Source organism: Schistocerca piceifrons, chromosome 2 (genome assembly GCF_021461385.2).
Source record: "Schistocerca piceifrons isolate TAMUIC-IGC-003096 chromosome 2, iqSchPice1.1, whole genome shotgun sequence".
In the NCBI taxonomy this organism is placed as follows: domain Eukaryota; kingdom Metazoa; phylum Arthropoda; class Insecta; order Orthoptera; family Acrididae; genus Schistocerca; species Schistocerca piceifrons.
This window is the reverse complement of record NC_060139.1, coordinates 507,442,388-507,465,154: the sequence shown is the minus strand read 5'-3', so window position 1 is coordinate 507,465,154 and position 22,767 is coordinate 507,442,388. Positions and strand designations below refer to the sequence as shown.

General features: G+C 37.9%; 1 protein-coding gene across 3 annotated transcripts in view; it reads left to right on the top strand.

Moving 5' to 3' along the window:
* LOC124777967 (pleckstrin homology-like domain family B member 1) overlaps positions 1-22,767 on the top strand; it is a 1,066,194-nt gene that overhangs the window by 768,056 nt on the left and 275,371 nt on the right. For all 3 annotated transcript variants that reach the window (XM_047253529.1, XM_047253528.1, XM_047253527.1), the window contains exons 5-7: positions 4,651-4,824; positions 14,871-14,993; positions 15,254-15,405. In XM_047253529.1, coding sequence (XP_047109485.1) covers positions 4,651-4,824; positions 14,871-14,993; positions 15,254-15,405 — 449 coding nt within the window. The remainder of the gene's footprint in view (positions 1-4,650; positions 4,825-14,870; positions 14,994-15,253; positions 15,406-22,767) is intronic.

The window sequence follows — 22,767 nt, the reverse complement described above, 5'->3', positions numbered from 1 at the left end:
GCTCAACATTCCTCTTCTCCGGTTCTAAATTGCTCATTTGGTTTTTTTTCAGAGTGGCACAGTACCTGTCGGCGTTAATTGTGGTCCCAGTGGGCATAAAGTCGACCAACAATACCTCTTTCCGATCCTAAAAAAATGGTTGTCATGACTTTACCGCCGGACTGTGTTTGTTTGAGTTTCCGCGGCTTTGGTGAAGAAGGATGCCGCCACAGGCGTGATTGTTGCTTCGTCTCGTCCAGGTTTCGTCACCCGTGGCAAATGAGTCCAGAAAGTTGTCCTGTTCGGCTGCAAAGCGGCGAAGAAATGCACGGGAAGCATAATCTCGTTGCCACATGTGGTCCTTCCGGTAATTCAATGTTTCCGTTAAAATTCTGTGAGCGGTGCTTCCGGGTGCAGAGATCATCCAGGGTGATCCGCCAATCTTCACGCATGCTTTGCTCAACTTTCAACACTGTCTCCCGCTCATTCGTTCGTCGTGAATTTCGGTCCAACCAGCTGCAAACTCTCTACACCACTTACGAACATTTTTGACATCCATGCACGACTCCTCATACACTTCCGTCAGTTGGCGATGGATTTCAATCGGCGCAGTGCCCTTGGCGTTCAAAAACCGAATAACTGCGCGCAATTAGCACTTGGCGGTAACTTCCAACGGGAACTCCATTCTCAACGGCTGCCAAGCCAAGACAGCGCCTCAGCGCGGCGTGCACATTTACACACAGCGCGTGAAGCACTCATCATAACAGTGTGACCAACTGCCACACAGTTCTATACTTATATAAAAAAAAAGAGACCTTACTTTTGGGATTACCCTCGTAAATCAGATTACAGAACTAAATAGAACGGATCTTGTAAAGAAAATTCATTTTTTAAAAAAAGATTTTTTTTAATATAACAATTTAACGCAGAATTTAGGAAAATATGCGTAGATAATATAGTTCCTCGGCCTCTGAGAACAGGCACCTGCTTGGCACGGATACTGTGATGATGGAAAAATACTCCTTTGCACTTTTTGTAAGTTTTGGGAAAAGTGACTTCATTCTCTCCCAGATTTAAATATGATCTCTTTCTTAGTGGTGTAACAGGAGACGGCAGTAACGTTTCCTGCAGATGTTAATCACTTATTTGTCATATTTTTGTGTGCCAGCTGCTTGTGGTATTTCCAAATGTTTGACTCGTCTTCTTTATCCGACACATCGGATGTGTCGTTCATGATCGTAGCTATATTAATTCCTCGTACATACTTATCTAAGTAACTAATTACGTTTAATTAGACGGCATCTTTGAAGTGCATGAACTTTAAAGCTGAAATTACCAGAATGGCGCATTGTTCTAAGTTGTCGATTCTTCTTGCCAGTTGATTATTCCATTGTCTTCAAATTTCATTTCCAGGTCTCATATTTTCAACTGTTTGCCGAACACAACTGGCTGACGGGATCACCTGAAATTTCTTTTGTTAAGTTTTCAAATGGTCGTAGCAGTTCCGCCATTTCTTTGACACAGTCTAACTCGCTGCTAGAAACCATTGGGGGAGCCTCAAGTCTAGTTAAGAGTATACTCCCACCACGGACACTAACTATAGGAATCATCCTAACATATACGAGCACGAATTCCATCATGTGCGAGTGTCAAGTGTAATTTTTTTTCTTTTAATTTGGCCTTCCTTCAGTCCCGTCTCTGTTGTCTTTTCCATAACTCGTTACTTGCATTGACGCCATCTTTAATACAATTAGCATTATCTCATACATTACTTATCAATTCAGTGCAGTGTTTTACATAATCAGGTAAATTAGTTATGACTAAGTTAATCCTATGGGCAAAACAGACGTGTCCCACCTGACCTTCATAACACTGCTGACATTATCTGTGACGGTACCTGAAACATTTTCAATTGAAATATTCCAGTCGGAAAAAATATATCAGTTTATCAATGATGTACAGCGATGTATGGTGTTCTGTCAGCTCGGAAACACATGTTGTTCCGGTGAGAAGTTGAGTGTTGTCTAGAAAGTTAATAGAAATGCCCACAAACGATTCATTTATATTGTATCCAGTGATCACAGTACATAGTTCAGTGGCGACTATTTGAAATAAATGATAATATTGTGAACTTCTTGTTTTACTTACCTAATAGTTCAAAATTAAATGTAGCACTGTACGAATTAAGAGACTCGACACACCGAATGGAGAGCATCCACGAAAGGAATGAATGATCCATCATTCAACGATGTCGATGTATTTGGACCTTTTCGTCAATGCATCGGCGATTATCGCCAGTCAATACATCGATGCTAACCTCGATATTAATGGACGAAACCTCAATGTTTCCAAAACGTCGATGTATCGTTTGTATACCTACCAGTATGCTTGCGGAGGCAAAAAGTGCATCGAAAACAGAATTCATTCAGTGGTATAGTTTTTGGTGATTTTTTTTCTGACGCTCAAAGGGACGAGAAGAAAATGATTTGCTCATACAACACAACATTATTGGACCGTTTGCATAGTGAGTTGAAGCACAAGCGACGACCAGCGCGCAGTAAAAAGTTGTTGCGTGCTCTCAAACATAGTATGAGATGGTTTCGGAATAGTTTCTCCGTGTAAGATATTCTCCTTATTTCGCACCATGTTACCTTTTATCTCCCTAACACTCTAGTTATCGCCAGTGAAAACGAATAGCGTGCAGAATTGAAAACAAATTTTCAGTTGTCATCTTCACATGCCAAATGCAGGAAGATTGACAGTTACGTTGTGGAAAACTGTGGTTAACCTGAAAGACGAGAGAAACCCTTGTTGCAACTGCAGTTCCAACAATATAATAAAAAGTCTGCATAATGTAACCTACAGACGTTATACTGCGTGTTGCCACGTAGTGACCAACATATATTACATGACCACAGTCTATATTTATGAAATGGAAGACACAGATGTACCACTGTGACAGTGCACTGTCGCTGAAGTCTTCTGTAAAAGAGAAAAAAATCTAACGCTGAAACTCATCTGTGACGGCGTGAAACATTTCAAAGGCTGGAATGTGATCAGCCAACATTAGCCTCATAGCAGTTGCTCTCGAATTTCCTTGGTACGCAACGAGAAAAAACATGACGAATTTATTAGAGAACACAGATGAGACACTGTAAAAAAACCTGCTAAAACAAAGTTTTCAATAGGCTACAGTAGTGCTCGTCAAACTTTTTTGCTCAAGGGCGAAAACTAACAATATGATATGGCACCTCGGGCCGCAGATTTCCAGGTCTTTTTATTAACTGGCAAACCACGTAAATGGTGTGTTATGAACCTCAAATAGGCTAGCCATAGTAAATAAGCGAGAGGTTAACCACTAACTTTCTAGTACTTATCGTTAAGGACCACTACGTGTAGAATGTTATCTGTTTCAGATTATTGCCACCCTCAATGGCCCATAAATTGTAACACTGTAATTGCCCGACGAAATGTTGCTGCGTTGTCTTTGTGAACAGATGGTTAATAACAGCAAATGGACTTATACTTAAATGTATTATGTAAGATGAGACAGGATCACAACTGTTTTCTACATGCTTTGAAAGTCATTTTTCTTCAACTCACTTGACTGAACTACAAGAGCCTTAATTTTATTTCATACTAGATGAGGTACCTGCATTGGCTAGATATCTATTTATTCCAATCTTATGTTATTCTTCCCTCCCTCACTCTCCGTCGTCCATCTCGACTAACCCCTCGCTCACCAACTCTTCACTCCTTTATCTGTCCATTTCGCACTCTCCACCTGTACGTGTCTTATGTCCTCATCCCCTCCTGATGTCCTCCACTCTCTCTTCTAAAACTCATTAACGTGCATCGCCAGAATGCTTCAGAACACTTCCTGTTGCCAGAAACTTTCTATACCATTCCTTAATTGTTTTCACATCAGGTGGATCACATTCATACACACATTCATGACTTCTTTGCACAGCAATCGGCGATTTTGTTTCTACAAACCACACTACTGCTTGCGTGCACTGCTCTGGAGTCGCCATTTTCACTTCATGCGACTATGCTGCACTCTGGTGACGATACTTGGCACTTCTGACGCGGCAATATAAATTCTTTGAGATGCTCTACAATGTGATGCATTTTTCACTGTCGTATCTACTGTAGTTTTTCTCTCCTGGGTCCTTGAAATCAGGCAGGTTTGAGTGGGACACCCTGCATTTTGTGTGAGAGCCCTCACATCCTCACCTTAGTCTTGACCTGGCACCCTCCAAAAATCGTCTTTCCGGTTTTGTGGAAATACAGCTCCGGGGTCAAATCAACGCTACCAGATACTGAAAGACATCACAAAACAATTGTGCCAGTGTTCTCAAACAATTTCAACAGATTTACACTGTAAAGGGCTTTCTAGACTTATGGAACAGCATGAAAAAATATGATCAAAGAGATTTAAACTATAATGGAAAGTGGCAGGAATTTCTGTAGATTAAAGTTATGTACATACATACCTAGCCTAAAAATTAATTTACAGACCAACGTGTTGCACAGGTCTATGAACCTCGGAATTTATATTTTCTGCAATAAATGTTATTTTCTGTACTTCTTTATAATGAAAGTTACCAGCATATCCTGGTAAGGTAAACATGTGAGCCTGTCATTAGATACTTCGTGGTTTTCCTGCAGGTCGTGTGAGCCTCGGGTCGGACCCATCGATGGACATTGTGGTGCAGGGCACTGGCGTTGAGCCTGTACACTGCCACATCGAGAACAATGCCGGTGTTGTCACACTGTTCCCTCTGGCATCCATGACAGCCGTTGATGGCCTGCAGGCTTTTACGCCCACCAGACTAACGCAAGGTATGTCTCATAGTGCTTTGTGTTCTCCTGTACATCTACAAATATTTTATTCTTAGTGTGGTTAACTGCCTGCTACAAAATTTTCAAAGGAATGTCCTCATAATTGACATTAAAATTCAAACATTATGGCTGTTTCAGAAGTAACATCCCACCATTTGAGCATTAAAGAGAAATGATGAATGGATCATTGAAAGTACTCATAGACATATTCAAGTTACTACTGGTTGGAAACACAGAAACATGAGTATTTGAGACAGGATTGATTTGATTTGGCAATTGCAAGGAGACAAAAACAACAGTGATCTCAGCCCACTATCACCCACAACAAAGCTTAGTTTATTGTGGGGTTTCACTCCCTGTGTTTCTCGTAATCTGGTAACCTTTAAAGGGTAGTACAAGACCCTTTTCTAGTCTTTTATTAGACCCAACTTCTTCACTACTTAATGGACATGGATCTTCTGTGTCTTTTGCCCTCCAAACTTCACACTGGAATGTTAGACATAGTGTGGTTTTATCCACCTCATGGTCTACACTTACAGGCATCCCCATCTATTCCCATCGTTTCTTTTTAAGTTCCCCTGGCCAGCCATAATTCCTATCATGAGTTTATTCTGTCCCCTGTTCAAATCATAGTCTAATATTCTACATCCTGTCCTCATCCAGCTACTTAGTTTTGAGTTCAACATTGCCTTAGTGATGATTAGGGCAGGTTTCAGTCCAGTAAATTGGGTCGTCACACTTCTAAGCTTGTTCACTGCCACTAATTCCTGACTAACCATGGACTCACAGCAGGTTTATCTTGTTGCTTTCCCTTAGTCTCACAAGAGCTTCTTGCCATTCTCCAATGATCACTGATCTCTTTGCAAAGGATGATAGAGATTCCAGGGCTGCTTGGCTGTCTGAGTAAACGTAAATGCTATAATACTTGTAGCACCTACGCAAATTATCCTCCATGCACACCCTGACAGAGGATACTTTTTCCTGGAATGCTGTAGCTAGCTTCCCTAGAAAGACTGCTGTCTCTGTAGTCTAGGCTGTATCCCATTTACTCCAGCCCCAGAGCTCTTGTTATGTTTTCAGTCCTTCAGTGAACTAGATTATGTCTCCTGAATGGTCATGGTCTGCTCTTCCACTACTACCTTATTACAACTGTTACATTGAAAGGATTATTGAAGCAGTTGGAGGTTACTGTATGATCAGCCAGAATTTCCCTGACTATTCCTATATTTACAGCACTCACTATACTGGTATGAAATTCTGGATACCCTAAAGGTGTCCAGTTGTATCCTGTTTGTAACCCATAAGCCCCTGCCACTGCCATCATCACAATCCAAAGGTGTAATGGAAGCATGTCCAGCATGGTCTCCATCCCAGCATAGCAGTGCTGCTTCTTCCACCTGCTATGGCTAAGCAGTCCAGTCTCTCTACTTTGCCAAGCTCCTTAGCAACCATCGTCTTTTGTACTTTATTCCACCATACTGTAGTCCCATAAAGTAGCATGGGTCTTATTACAGTAATGTGTATCCAGCACATACTCCTGTGGTTACTACAGCCCTTTCTCATGTTCATAAGAATACCTTTTACCTTGGAACATACATTCCTTAAGTGAAGAGTCCATGATAGTTTCACATCCAGGGTTACTTCCACATACTCCACTATCCCCTCTACTGAAAGGATGTTAAGACTCCATTGTGTGTGCTGGATATGCTTCCTCAGCAATAATACTGTATTAGTTTTTGGGACTGACCCTTAGATCCTGTTTTCAGCATCAGTTTTCCATAGTGTTCAGTGCACATTGTGCCACTGTTTAACAGTACTAGTAAATTTGTCAGGTATTACTAGAAGTAAATCATCTGCATATCGTTGGCAAAAAAGTCTAAAATATTCAGCTCATAATAAATTCATTCAACTCTAGGTTCCATAGCAGTGGAGACAAAACTCCTCCTTGTAGGTGGCGCAGTGGTTAGCACACTGGACTCGCACTTAAGAGGACAATGGCTCAAACCTGTGTCTGGCCATTAGAATTCAACTTTTCCGTGATTTCCCAAAATCACTTCAGACTAATGCCAGGATAATTTGTTTGATGGGGTATGGGCGACTTCCTTCCTTCCTTCCTAATCCTTCCCTAATCTGATGGGACCAATGACCTCACTGTTTGGTCCCCTCACCCGAATCAAAGTAATCAGAAAATTACTAAGTGGTTCCTTGTAAACGGACTTTCACTGAATTTTGATAAGACACAGTACATACAGTTCCGTACAGTGAATGGTATGATGCCATTAATAAATATAAACCTTAATCAGAAGCATATAGCTAAGGTAGAATATTCCAAATTTTTAGGTGTGTCCATTGATGAGAGATTAAATTGGAAGAAACACATTGATGATCTGCTGAAACGTTTGAGTTCAGCTACTTATGCAATAAGGGTCATTGCAAATTTTGGTAATAAACATCTTAGTAAATTAGCTTACTATGCCTATTTTCACTCATTGCTTTCATATGGCATCATATTTTGGGGTAATTCATCACTGAGGAATAAAGTATTTATTGCACAAAAGCGTGTAATCAGAATAACAGCTGGAGTCCACCCAAGATCATCCTGCAGACATTTATTTAAGGATCTAGGGATATTCACAGTAGCTTCTCAGTATATATACTCTCTTATGAAATTCGTTATTAACAACCAAACTCAATTCAAAAATAATAGCAGTGTGCATAACTACAATACTAGGAGAAAGGATGATCTTCACTATTCAAGATTAAATCTAACTTTGGCACAGAAAGGGGTGAATTATACTGCCACTAGAGTCTTTGGTCACTTACCAATAGTATCAAAAGTCTGACTGATAACCAACAAGTATTTAAGAAGAAATTAAAAGAATTTCTGAATGACAACTCCTTCTACTCCATAGAGAAATTTTTATATATAAATTAAGAAAAAAAATTATAAAAAAATAAAAATAAAAAATAAGACACAAAAAATAAAAAAAAGTTGTTATATTAACTTAAGTATGTTGTTAAATTAACTTAATTATGTCATGTATTGGAAAATTTGACTCATTCCACATCATTACGAAATATCGTATTCATGATCCATGTAACTAGTATTAATCTAATCAAATCAACCAACCCTCTTTATAGACATCCCCTAGTGGTGTCGATGACTTTGCCATTCATCATAGTGGCTTCTACCTATTTTCTACTTAACATGGTTTTAGTCCACTTGCAACTTAGTGGTCTCAGTGCTATGCTCTTCTGCAACTCCAATCATGGATTCGAAGTTCATATTGCTATAAGCCCCCTCAATATATAGAATGGTGCAGAGAGCAATTTCCAGAACATGTAGAGATTTCTCCACCTTCCCAACAAGTTGAAGTATTTTCCACATGATTTGTCTGATTGATATGTGAGATAGTTTACATGTAAAGGAACCACAGTTAACCTATTTTTCTCTGCCATCCACATCAATATATGTTTTTAACGTCTTTTGATTAAAGGAGCACAGGCTTCTCAGTCTCATATCCTTAGCCTTGGTATCATCAATTTTCCCTGGCATCAGAATGAAAACAACCCTCTCTGTCCTACAAGAATTAGGAATGTTTCCTGCTGCTAGGCAAACCATAAACAGTCTACACAAGAATCTAATTAAACCTTTTCCTGCTATTTTAAGTAGATCTGGACTGAGTGGGTGAAATGTTTCAACTGCCCACTGGATTATTATTATTATTATTATTATTATTATTTGTTTCCTTTCTCAGATGTTATGTCTGGTTAAAAATGGAAAGTGACGCGGACCTTGATCAAACGTGACTTCCTTTTAACTGTACGGTATATGTTACATTGCATTTAGGAACTTTCGGGTAATTGAACATGTATCAATAATTACAGATTTCTGTAGTTGTATATATACATTTGGATGTAGCTGTATTGCGTTGATGTATTGGTGGATATTGTGTGGTATGACTCCTGTAGTTGATAGTATAATTGGTATAATGTCAACTTTATCCTGATGCCACATGTCCTTGACTTCCTCAGCCAGTTGGATGTATTTTTCAATTTTTTTCTCCTGTTTTCTTCTGTATATTTGTTGTATTGGGTTTGGATATTTCGATTAGTTGTGTTAATTTCTTCTTTTTATTGGTGAGTATGATGTCAGGTTTGTTATGTGGTGGTGTTTTATCTGTTATAATGGTTCTGTTCCAGTATAATTTGTATTCATCATTCTTCAGTAAATTTTGTGGTGCATACTTGTATGTGGGAACATGTTGTTTTATTAGTTTATGTTGTATGGCAAGTTGTTGATACATTATTTTTGCTACATTTTCTTGTCTTCTGGTGTATTCTGTATTTGCTTGTATTGTACATTGTCTTGTGATGTGGTCTACTGTTTCTATTTGTTGTTTGCAAAGTCTGCATTTATCTTTTGTGGTATTGGGATCTTTAATAATATGCTTGTTGTAATATCTGGTGTTTATTGTTTGATCCTGTATTGCAATCATGAATCCTTCTCTCTCATTGTATATATTGCCTTTTCTTAGCCATGTGTTGGATGCGTCTTGATCGATGTGTGGCTGTGTTAGATGATACGGGTGCTTGCCATGAAGTGTTTTCTTTTTCCAATTTACTTTCTTCGTATCTGTCGATGTCATGTGATTTAAAGGGTTGTAGAAGTGGTTACAAAATTGCAGTGGTGTAGCTGATGTATTTATATGAGTGATTGCTTTGTGTATTTTGCTAGTTTCTGCTCATTCTAGAAAGAATTTTCTTAAATTGTCTACCTGTCCATAATGTAGGTTTTTTATGTCAATAAATCCCCTTCCTCCTTCCTTTCTGCTTAATGTGAATCTTTCTATTGCTGAATGTATATGATGTATTCTATATTTGTGGCATTGTGATTGTGTAAGTGTATTGAGTGCTTCTAGGTCTGTATTACTCCATTTCACTACTCCAAATAAGTAGGTCAATATTGGTACAGCATAAGTATTTATAGCTTTTGTCTTGTTTCTTGCTGTCAATTCTGTTTTCAGAAATTTTGTTAGTCTTTGTCTATATTTTTCTTTTAGTTCTTCTTTAATATTTGTATTATCTATTCCTATTTTTTGCCTGTATCCTAGATATTTATAGGCATCTGTTTTTTCCATCGCTTCTATGCAGTCGCTGTGGTTATCCAATATGTAATCTTCTTGTTTAGTGTGTTTCCCCTTGACTATGCTATTTTTCTTACATCTGTCTGTTCCAAAAGCCATATTTATATCATTGCTGAATACTTCTGTTATCTTTAGTAATTGGTTGAGTTGTTGATTTGTTGCTGCCAGTAGTTTTAGATCATCCATGTATAGCAAATGTGTGATTTTGTGTTGGTATGTTCCAGTAATATTGTATCCATAATTTGTACTATTTAGCATGTTGGATAGTGGGTTCAGAGCAAGGCAGAACCAGAAAGGACTTTATGAGTCTCCTTGATATATTCCACGCTTAATCTGTATTGGCTGTGATGTGATATTATTTGAATTTGTTTGGATATTAAGTGTGGTTTTCCAATTTTTCATTATTATGTTTAGGAACTGTATCAATTTAGGATCTACTTTGTATATTTCCAATATTTGTAGTAACCATGAGTGGGGTACACTATCAAAAGCTTTTTGGTAATCAATATATGCGTAGTGTAGTGACCTTCGTTTAGTTTTAGCTTGATATGCTCCGCATCTATTATCAGTTGCTCTTTACATCCTCGTGCTCCTTTGCAACAGCCTTTTTGTTCTTCATTTATAATTTTGTTCTGTGTTGTATGTGTCATTAATTTTTGTATAATGACTGAAGTTAATATTTTGTATATTGTTGGTAGGCATGTTATGGGGCGATATTTAGCTGGGTTTGCTGTGTCTGCTTGATCTTCAAGTTTCAGACAAGTTCTTCCATGTGTAAGTGAATCAGGGAATGTGTATGGGGTCTGCAATGTAACTGTTAAATAATTTAGTTAGATGTGAATGTGTTGAGGTGAACTTCTTTAGCCAGAAATTTGCTATTTTATCATTTCCAGGGGCTTTCCAATTGCGAGTAGAATTAATTGCTCGGGTGACTTCATGTTGCAAAATTATTGCTTCAGGCATTTGTCTTATCATCTTGTATGTGTCTGTTTCTGCTTGTATCCACCGTGCATGCCTGTTATGTTGTACCGGGTTTGACCATATGTTGCTCCAGAAGTGTTCCATGTCTGTTATGTTTGGTGGATTGTCTACTTTAATGTGTGTGTTATCTATTGTCTGGTAAAATTTCTTTTGGTTTCTGTTGAATCTTTGTTTTTGTATGTTCTAAGTCGTTTGGCCAATGCTTGTAATTTCTGCTTCTTTTCATCTAATTGCTCTATCGCTTCTTGTTGTGAGATTTTACCTAACCTTTTTCGTTTCTTGTCTGATATTTCATTTCTTATAAATTGTGTTAGCTGTCCGATGTCTTTTCTCAGTTTTTCTATTCTGATCTGCAGCCTGTGTTGCCATGCTGGTTTTGTGGGTTTCTTCTGTTTGTTGGTTTGTTGTGATCTCTGCCTAGTGTGTGTATTTAGTGTAGTGAGTGCTTCTATATAAACCAGTAGTTGTAACTCTTCCATAGTTGTATTTTCATTTATTTTGTTGTGTATGATTGTGTTGATAGTTGTTATTGTTGTTTCGACTTGTGGGTTATTTGGTGGTCTATGCAAGAATGTTCTAATGTCTGTATTTGTGTCTTTGTATTCTATATGTGTCAGCTGAAATTTTTCTTCTATATCTAACATGTGTGTCACTTCGTGTTCTATTTGTGCTTGTTCTGGTGGCTGTCTTAAGATTTTGTTTTCCTCTGATTGTTTAATTGATGCGTAGTGTTCTTTGTTTGTTTGCTCTGGGATGTTTGAGTCCATTACTGTATGTTCTTCTTCTTCTGAATGCACATTATTTTGTTCCAGTATTTGTTGTACTTGTTGTTTGATGTTTTCTAATTCTGACTGGGGTATCCTGTTATTTTTGTTTATTACATGGATCTGATCAGCTAGTCGTTGTTCTGTTAAAAATTTTAATTCTGGGTATCTGGTAATAAATGTTGTGTATACTTGTGATCTGTATCCAGTTGTGTTGGTTCCTAAGTTTGTTGCTTGGAAGTAACGGAACATGAGGAGTCGGTTAACTTCATCGGACCATCTCATCCTTTGTCTTTGTTTTCCTTCTAGAGTGGTTGCAGGAAGCATATCCTGCAAAACACCTCTATTTGGATTTAAATCATTTTCCGTGTGGCTAGCAGTGTTGTTACCATTGTGGACGGGCATAGGGTTCAAGCGTAATCCCCGACCATGACAGCGCTTGTCCAAGGCTTCATTAGTTCTGTCCTGAACCAACTAATCACACTAAAAGGGGGGGTTAGCCCTATTAGTGGTTTGTTCTTTTCGTCGCCTTTTACGACTGGCAGATCATACCGGAGGCCTATTCTTTTATTCTTTATTGTTATTATTATTATTATTATTATTATTATTATAACGATTGTTCCCCTTTAGGAGAGCGATTGAACTTGAATTCATAATTTCATCTTTGGATGTTTTTCTTCTTTGCTTCCCAAAACCTCCTCATCCTCTCAGAATGCTCCTTCTTCCATTCCTCTGTCCTTTTTTTACCAGGCTGACACGATGTTCTTTCCCCAAACTTCACACTTGTGATTTTATGCCAGCACGCGGTGCGATCTTCGAGATTTTTTATGTTGATCTGCTGTAGATCCCTCTGGACTTCTTTCAGCCATTCTGTGCCACATTTACTCCTTGTTATAATATTGAATAATTTCTTTGCTGTTCTGGAGTCTTCCATCCTGTAGATGGATGTATAAAATTTGGCTCGTCGCTTTCTGATTTCATCTGTTACTATGTTGATCTTTCTATAGAGTTCGTTTTGTGGTCTCTTCATCCAAATGCCATTTTTGTTGATTGGACCGTAAATCTTCCTGAGAATTTTTCTTTCCTGCTTTTCTATTTCCTTAATTTTTGAATGACCATCAATCACCATTGTTTCAGCTGCATAGATTGCTTCTGGAGGAATCACTGTTGTATAGTGCCTTAATTTTGCATCTGTCGAAATGCACTTTTTGTTCTAATGCATCCATGTTAGCTTGTAGGCCTTCTGGAGCTTGGTGATTCTTTGTTCATTGGCAATTCAGTTTAATCCTGAGGACTGTATAGTTTCACCGAGGAATTTAAAATGGCAGACTTGTGCAATTTTACCATATTTTGTTATTAAAGGGGATTTATTTTCTGGCTGCCTTTCCATATATTGGGTTTTTTCATAAGATATCTGTAGTCCGGTTTTTTGTGAAATTTCATGTAGTTTTTCCACTGCGTGAATCGCTTCTGTTCTGTTATTGGTGATAATTGCAATATCGTCAGTGAAAGCAAGGCACTTGACTTCAATTTGGTTCTCTTTCTTGATACCAATTTGGATACCCTTTACGTGAGGTTCCCATTCCCTGATTATCTTTTCTAGAACAATATTGAAAAGGATTGGGGATAGTCCGTCCCCCGGCGGACTCCAGATTTGATTTCGAAGGGTTCTGATACTTCGCCCATGAATTTCACTTTGGCCGTTGTTTCTGTAAGTGTCTGTTCTGTGATTTTTCGTGTCTTTTGGTCGATCCCAAATTCTTCCATGATTTTAAACAGGGTTCCACAGTCCACTGAATCATATGCTTTCCTGAAGTCGATGGATGTAACTACTGTGTTTCTGCATTTCCTCATTTGTAATATTGTCTTTAAGCACCAGATCTGTTCCGCACATGAGCGTCCTTTTCTGAATCCGGCCTGATATTCACCAATTAGTGTATCTGCTTGGGATTCTATCCTGTTTAAAAGCGCTTTGGAAAGGATTTTGTAAGCGACTGGGAGCAGGGAAATTCCTCTGTAATTGTTCATGTCAGTCTTGTCACCCTTTTTGTGTAGCGGGTGAATTAGAGCACATTTCCAGTCCTCTGGTATCTGCTCCATTATCCATATGTCTGACATTATATGGTGTAATTTCTGCATAAGTATAGGATCATTTAGTTTCCAGAACTCAGCAATGATCCCATCTTCTCCTGGTGTTTTGTTATTTTTCAACTGCTTGACTATCTCCATAATTTCTTCAAGATCCGGGGCATGTGAGTGGGTGTGTGAATACCGGAGAAGAGAAGACAAGTTTTTCTTGGGGTGGTTCGCAGTTGAGGAGGGAACTGAAATATTGGGCTAAGATTTTGCAGTTATTTATTATTATTATTATTATTATTATATCAAAATAACTAACCTTACTCAATACTCATTATTCAGAAATATAAAAATCTAAAACAGCTGATACCTTGCATATGGAAACATTCAAAATAAATTTCTACAATGTGTTAGTCAGTCCTTTCCTGCATGTGCTCTGTTAACTCTGTTCACTCATTTTAAATAATATTCTCTTCATTTTAGTGCCTTGCATTTACAGATTTAAGAACAATAGAAAACATTATTCTTGTTATACATAACCTTGTTTATAAAAGTCACTTAGTTCTCAAGATATCAGTTAGAGATGCAATAACTATTTTCTTTCAAAAACACTAGTGAAACTGGGTGAACAGTAAACAATTAACAAATGATACATGGCAGTTATTTAATGTAACTGAAAAAGGAGATTCTCTGTTCAGTGTAGCACCTTACCTTCCAGTATACTAGGCTAATTTAACTTGCACACACACACATAGTATTAAGACACATAGTGGTAGTTTGTTCTTAATAAACTTCCTAAGAGTTGCTTGAATTTTGTTAGTGTAGTATACCTTGATCCATTCAAGAACCTCAAAGGTTCTCCTCCTTCATGGAACCTATAGAACATTATGAATGAATGAAAACAGGAAGAATAGATGAAGAGGAAGAGGAGAAGCCTATTTTCATACTGACATCTTACTAAGACACAACTGCACCCCATAAGGAATTATATGAAGAACAAAATTTATGTCTTTATGAAATAAAATAGCTTCAAATGATGAATCTGAGCACAGAATAGTCAGATCACTTTGTTTTACAGGTTCAATGATTTGCATTGGTAGATCAAACTACTTGCGCTTCAACCATCCTGCTGAAGCACGCCTGATGAAGAGCATCTTGCCAAACACAAGAATTTCAATGGTGCCACTCAGTTTTCTGTCAGGTGAGTAAGGGTAAACAACAGTACTCTTCAGTAGTTCTTTAATATCTCAGATACCTTGTTATAAATGATTATGTTGGCATGTGAGCTCTTTCTTGCCAAAAAATGAACCTGTTACTACATGTGACAGATTTTTAAATTTGAAAAAATCTGACTAGGGTTTTCACACCTTTACTATTTTCCATATTTAAAGTACACTCACAGATAGTCATATTGGTAGTAAATAACATACTAAGAAAGTCCTGACTTATGATTTGTTTCAGGGACTGATACTGATGACAGTAATCAACACAGTCAACAGATGCAGTTTGACAAGAAACCTCCTGTAGCTCCTCGGAGATCACCTCGTGACAGCTGGGGTGATGTAAGCAACAGCAGCAGCTGCACAAGTGAAGACTGCTGTGTTTTAGGAAAAGTAAGTCAAGTCACTGTATTAATTATTTAATAAGGTATCATACAATGTTTTATAGTAGTTGTATAAGTGATTCAAACACGGCTTCATAAATTGGGTATTTTAACCGTAGTTATTTCAATAACATACATGCACAAAGTAGTTCACATTTTGCTCGTGCAATTAAAGCTTTCAACTCAATAACAAGCTTGTGCTCTTGATTCTTATAACATGGTCTTCTTTGTAATCTGATAAAGATTAATGGATTGTTGATATACTCCTAATTTATCAATAATCATAGATGTTTAAGAATACAGCATTCTATGATAAAGCACTCTGTGATCCAAATTCTAAATCACTCAGAATAAAATTGGCAATATCTCAGTTCCAAATAAAATGAAGGGACACACAGTAATAGTGTGTTGCACATGAATTAAGATGCTAAGTTCATTTCAGAAATCTGATTTATAGATTAGCTGATACTGTTATGCAACTCTTGCAGTTCCTCCCAGCCTTCCTGTAAATTGCCATTCATTATCTAAATATTTCCTGAATATATTACTTCCTCTCTCCAATAGTTGGAGATGTAAGGCCTATATATCAAAGACTGATCATTATTTTGAAATGGTACAACATTGCTTATCAAGAACTATGTACCCATCTTACTTTTTTTACTCTGAAACATTCAAGTGTGTGCCGCCTTAGCTGAAAAGTCAGAATCCTTCCTAGTTGAAAAGTCAGTATATCGGGCTGCTGTACAGAGAACACATGTTCGATCTCCACACATTAAAGAATTATATGCAAACATTGCACTCAGTCTCATGATCAAATCTAAGTAACTCTTTAAACTAGTTGTGCTTATTTCAATAGCCAACATTAATGGCTTATAAAGTGGTGTGCCAACCATGTACCCTTCTATATGATGCCTAAGATAGAGGATGAAGTAACAAGTCATTTGACAGGCAACTGTCAAAACTGAAAATCGTGCCATGGATTTTTTCTTAAACTGTCTGTAGTCAGATTGGTGTAAGTTGAGCCCTTACAGCTGGCAGTCCTGTTGCCAGCTTTGAGCTATGAAGTGCAAATGGCTGCAGGCAAAAGAAATAGCCATCTACAGAGCTTTGGCAACGCTGAGCCATTGGTACAGACATGTTTACGAAATTGCGTAATGTGACTGGTGGCAGTAGGCACACGAAACTGCTGGGCACAGCCCTCTGCAACTGTCACGTGTCTTCTTGCAGCAACTTGACTACACTAAATATCAACTAATGTAAAATACTTCCATAATCAGGTCATAGTGAGTAACAAAACTAATTACCTTGTCCAAAAAAAACTCTCATATCCTGTCTCCAAAGACGCATAATGCAGTTCTCACATCACTCAACAATACTATCTACATCTACATATGAGTCACCTAGATGCAAAACTGTCCATGTCCTCTGTGGTGTCACCGCCAGACATCACACTAGCTAGGTGGTAGCCTTTAAATCGTCCACTGTCCATTAGTATACGTCGGACCCGCGTGTCGCCACTGTCAGTGATAGCAGACCGAGCGCCATCACACGGCAGGTCTAGAGAGACGTACTGGCACTCGCCCAGTTGTACAGCCGACTTTGCTAGGAAAGGTTCACTGACAACTATGCTCTCATTTGCCAAGACGATAGTTAGCATAGCCTTCAGCTATGTCATTTGCTATGACCTAGCAAGGCGCCGTATTCAATTGATAATTAATATTCTACAATTGTTCTACAATTGTGGATTAAAGTTAAGTATTACATCATCTACGTACTTTATTTGCAATTCTCAAGATATTGTCCCGTTCCAGACCTTACGCCAGTCAGCTTGTAATTAAACGCGTGCATTTCGGCCTCCTCTAGAAAAACAGTGTTGGCTCTTCTGCCAACACTACATCCTCCATAACCGGTTTTGAGAAAAAGTGGGAAAACTGTTTTCACTGGGTAAATACACACTGCCCTACACTGTATGTTGTATACATAAGTATGGATTAGTACAAAAGCATTTGGGCTACTGAAAAAAAATCAGGAACTCAAAGCATGTAAGATATAAGCAAAATAAAAATGGATTTGGACAGTTTTGCATCTGACTTTGCAGATGGCCACTTTTGCATGCAACTGAAATGGACATGAACAGTTTTGAACCTGACTAGTTGTACATGAGGAGAGGATATGGAGTGAACATAAAACTGTGTATTCAGTTTTAATTTCTTTTAATATTTCTGAAGGTATGGCGTAACAACTGACAAACTGCAATCCACTTAATACATCATATCTGGAACAATGTCATCATCTTCTCCTGCTAGGCATTCCGATTCAACTGATGTCCCTGACCTGCTGGAACCTAGTAATGTCATGTACCACGACAGGGATTCACGTTCCCTCCAGGACTCACATAGTGTTTCTCGAGGAGTTTTGAAACATCCTCCAGTTTCTTTTCATTAATAGGAACGACCGTGTTCGTAATGCAGCTCAAGTTTGTGTGTCCTAAGTGTTTCCCACGTTTGCATACGGACACTGGTAGGTTGATTTCAGAATTATAATTAGGCTCCCCTTGGTCTTTTATAGCATTCTGAGAATCACAGATGAGGATCACTCGTTTTACATTCATTATCTGGAATGGGAATGATGCTGCGGGTTTAGTGATGTTTTGAATGGCTCCTTTCCTGTCAACTACCTTCCAGTCTCTTCAATAGAATGTGAAGGGTCCCATACTGTTCCAGGATGGTATGGTACTCGGATGGCTGAACTATCACTTCTCGTTTCCACAGTTGCCTTTCGATGAGCCCAAAAACTCTATCAGGAGGCATGAATGAATGTTCAGTTATGTGATAAATAACTTCTATTTTGTTTACTCCTGGCGCATGTTTGTACATCCAGTGACACAGCATTGAGACAACTATTGTGTTCTTATTTTGCCCAGGGCATCCATCGGCAATTAATCTCAAAGTTCGTATGTTGCTCATGTCTGTATGGCACAAATGGTGGTAAAGAGCTAAACATATTTCATTTGACCCCTTCTTACATTCATGTTCAAGCCAAGTGTGAATAAGACATTATTAATGGTTAACTTTGATTTTGAGGAACCTAATACAATGGCAAAATTGTATAGGTATAATTGCCTACTGTAATAGACACTCTGATCAGGTATTTTTGACAAGGGTTAATTCTTTTGGCAGTCAAAGGACATTGTCAGAAGGTTGTCTTGCTTTTCTTTCAGCAGTGAATAGAAACTGTTTGCTTTAAGGTTATGAAGTCTCTTTCGACCCATAAGTTGAGCTTTCTTAATGTCACACTTTTCAGTTCTGATCTGCTCCAAAAGTCTGAGACACATGGAACAAACATCTGTTTTTGGAGACCCAAATCCAATGTCAAATTTTGTATTAAATGTGTTCCTAAAAAAATTTTACGTTGCTCTCTTTTCAATAGTAATGACAGAATTGTAATGTCGCCACATCTTTGTAATGCTGAGAGTCACAAGTAAATACACGCGACAGCTTTTCTCCCTGCATTACAGTCACATGAAACCAGCCTTCAACGCGATTTGTCAAAAGGGACAAGGCAAGTTTTGCACCCAACTTACTGATGGACATGGACAGTTTTGAATCTAACCACACTTTTCATGAGCTGTTTTCCATAGGACATGGAGAGCTTTCAGCATAAATAGCATTTCAAGCATATGTAAAATGTCATGCTTTACAATCCAGAGCTGCCAACTCAATTTTTTTTAAAAAGCGGACATGGACAGTTTTGCATCTAAGTGACTCGTATATACTCAGCAAGCCTCTATATGATGCATGGTGGAGGGCACCTTGTACTGTTGTTGGTCATTTCCTTTACTGTTCCACTCACAAATAGAGTGAGAGGGAAAGGACTACCTATATGTCTCAGCACAAGCCCTAATTTCTCTCATCTTATCTTTGTGGTCCTTATGTGAAATGTACATTGATGGCAGAAGAATCATTCTGCAGTCAGCTTCAAATGCCAGTTCTCTAAATTTTTACAGCAGTTTTTCATGAAAAGAACATGGTCATCTCTCCTGGGATGCCATCACAAAGCATCTCCATAATACTTGTGTCTTGACTGACTGTACTGGTAACAAATGTAGCAACATGCCTCTGAATTTGCTTTGATGTCTTCCTTTAATACAACATGGTGGCATTCCAAAACACTTGAACAGTACACAAGAATAGGTTGTGTTAGGGTTATGCACATGGTCTCCTTTACTGATGAGCTGCACTTCCCTAAAATTCTCACAATAAACTGAAGTTGACTGTTTGCCTTCCCTACTTCCATCCTTAAGTCCTTGTTTCATTTTGTATCACTTTGCAATGTTACACCTAGTTATTTAAGCAGTGTGACTGTGCCAAGCAGCACACTACTGAGGCTGCATTTGAACCTAATTGGACCTTTTTTTTCTCCCTACTCATCTGTACCATAGAGTAAATTTTGTCTAAATCATCTTGTATCCTCCTGCAGTCAATCAGCAATGGTACCTTGCCGTACACCACAGCACAATTAGTAAACAGCTGTAGATCGCTGCTCACTTTGTCCATCAGATAATTTATGTATATAGGAAATAAGAGTGGTCCTGTTAAACTTTCCTGGGACACTTCATAGGACACACTACTCTCTGATGTACATGCACCATGGTCGACAACATACAAAGCTCTGTTGCTTAAAAAGTCTTCCAGTCACTCAGATATCTGGGAACACAATCTATGTGCTCAGACATAAGTTGACAGCCTGCAGTGGGTCTCCATGTCAAATGCTTTCTAGAAATGAAAGTATAGGAATCTCCAGAATGAGATTTTCACTCTGCAGCGGAGTGTGCGCTGATATGAAACTTCCTAGTTCTGCAAGGTTCGCAGGAGAGCTTCTGTAAAGTTTGGGAGGTAGGAGATGAGGTATTGGCAGAAGTAAAGCTGTGAGGACGGGGCGTGAGTCGTGCTTGGGTAGCTCAGTTGGTAGAGCACTTGCCCGCGAAAAAGCAAAAGTCCTGAGTTCGAGTCTCGGTCCGGCACACAGTTTTAATCTGCCAGAAAGTTTATATGGAATCTGCCTGTTGTTCCTCATCTATGGTTCACTGGATATAATGTGAGAAAAGGGCAAGCCACATTTTTTATTTATTTATTTATTTATTTATTTATTCATCCGTGGAACAATAAATTTTGTATGGATGTCATCAGATTACAACACATGAGCACACATTTACATTTACAATTAAACAGGTTTCTCATATTTTGTGTAGTTTATATAACTAGTCATACACATATTTATAATTACATAATATTTTGGTGATAATGTCATATGTTGCTAATGTCATATGTTGCTAATAATCTACATCTATGTTAAATATTCTTTTACAGTATAACAACTTTTACTTACTAAAAAGGTTTTAAGCTTTTGTCTGAAAGTGAGGGGCTCATTTATTTCTTTAATTTCTTGTGGTAATTTGTTGTACAGTTTTATCCCATTGTAAAATATACTTTTTTGCATCTTTGCCTTGTTCTTTCTATCTAGATGGAGGTGGTGACAAGCTCTTGTTTCATGGTCATGTATTAGGCTGTTTGTGTTGTACATGTTGAGATTTTTCTTAATGAACATTATGTTCTGAAAGATATACTCACAAGAAACAGTTAGAATTCCTAGCTTTCTAAATAATTCTAGACAGTGGGCCCTGTTGTTGCTATTTGTTATTATCCTTATGGCTCTTTTTTGTACTTTGAACACAGTTTGTATGTTACTGGCACTTATTCCCCAAAACATGATCCCATAGCTGAGGATTGAGTGTAGATATCCGTAATATGTTATTTTAAGACAGGTATTATTGCATACCGGTGCAAGGATTCTAAGAGCTAGCATGCTGTGGATAATTTCTTTGCCAAAATGTTGACATGGTTTGTCCATTTCAGTTGGCTGTCTACATTCATCCCTAAGAATTTGGTACTTGTTACACATTCTAATTCATTATTATTAACTTTTATTCTATTGGCATTGTGCTTTTTGTTCAATTGGAAGTTAATATAGTTAGTTTTCTTTACATTTAGGGTTACTTTATTTTTTAATGACCAGTTGTGGACATCACTGAGAGCCTCGTTTGCTCTTTCTGACAGTTGTGTTGGATTTTCACCTGTTATTACTATGTTGCTGTCATCAGCAAAAAGTATTTTTTCGCCATGTCTGATACTTTGTGGGAAGTCGTTAATGTATATAAGAAACAATATTGGGCGTAATACACTTCCCTGTGGGACGCCTATATTCACATTTTCTGGGTCAGACAGGTGTTTTATAAGGGAATTGTTTGAAACTTGTGATATCTCAACTCGTTGAACTCTGTTTTCCAAGTATGATTTGAACCACTTCTTTGTCACACCTCTTATTCCTGTTTGCCCTAATTTATAAAGTAAGATTTTGTGGTCAACTGTATCAAAGGCCTTGGACAAGTCTAAAAAGATACCACTTACATTTTCACCTTTGTCCAGTGCTTCTAAAATTACTTTAGTGAACTGTGCTATAGCATATTGTGTGCCTTTTCCGGGCCTAAAACCAAATTGGTCATTGGAAAGAAGATTATATTTATTCAGGTAATTTAGCAGTCTCTTTTTGACTATTATTTTAGAAATGATAGACAGTATAGAGATCGGCCTGTAGTTCTCTACATTTTCCAAATCTCCGTTTTTAAGGATAGATATAACTTTTGCTTGTTTTAGGTACTCCGGAAAGTATCCAGATTCGAAAGATTCATTAATTATGTCTGTTAATGGGCCCTTTATGGAGTCTATACAATCTTAAATTACGCAGACTGGGATTTCATCAAGTCCTACTGAAGTTTTATTTTTTAGTTGGTGTACTACTAGTGCCACTTCCCTTTCTGCAGTTGGCAACAGCACCATTGAGTATGTTGGCTGGTTCTGAGTAGGTAAATCATACGTATCTGGAAATTTCTGCTGTAATTTTTTTGCAATACTACTGAAATATGAGTTTACAAAATCAGCTAATTTTTTAGGGTTACCTACTGGTACATCTTTGTTTTTAATATGTGAATTGAGGTCCTTTTTAGCAGAGTTAGATGTTTCCTGTTTTACGATGTTCCAGGCTGCTTTGCTCTTGTTTTCAGCTTCAAGTAATATTTTGTTATTTGAAAGTTTTTTTGCGGCTAGCAACACCTTTCTGTAAATTTTCCTGTACTTTTTGTAGGATTGCAGAACTTCTGGGTTAGATTGATTATTTTTTATGGAGTTGAGATATCTAAGAGTTTGAGGATTTTTTGATACCTGTAGTCACCCACTGATTTCTCTTTTTAGTTTTAATTTGATAAAGAGTTTTGGGAAACATCTCTTCAAATCTGAGTTTAAAAATTGACATGAAC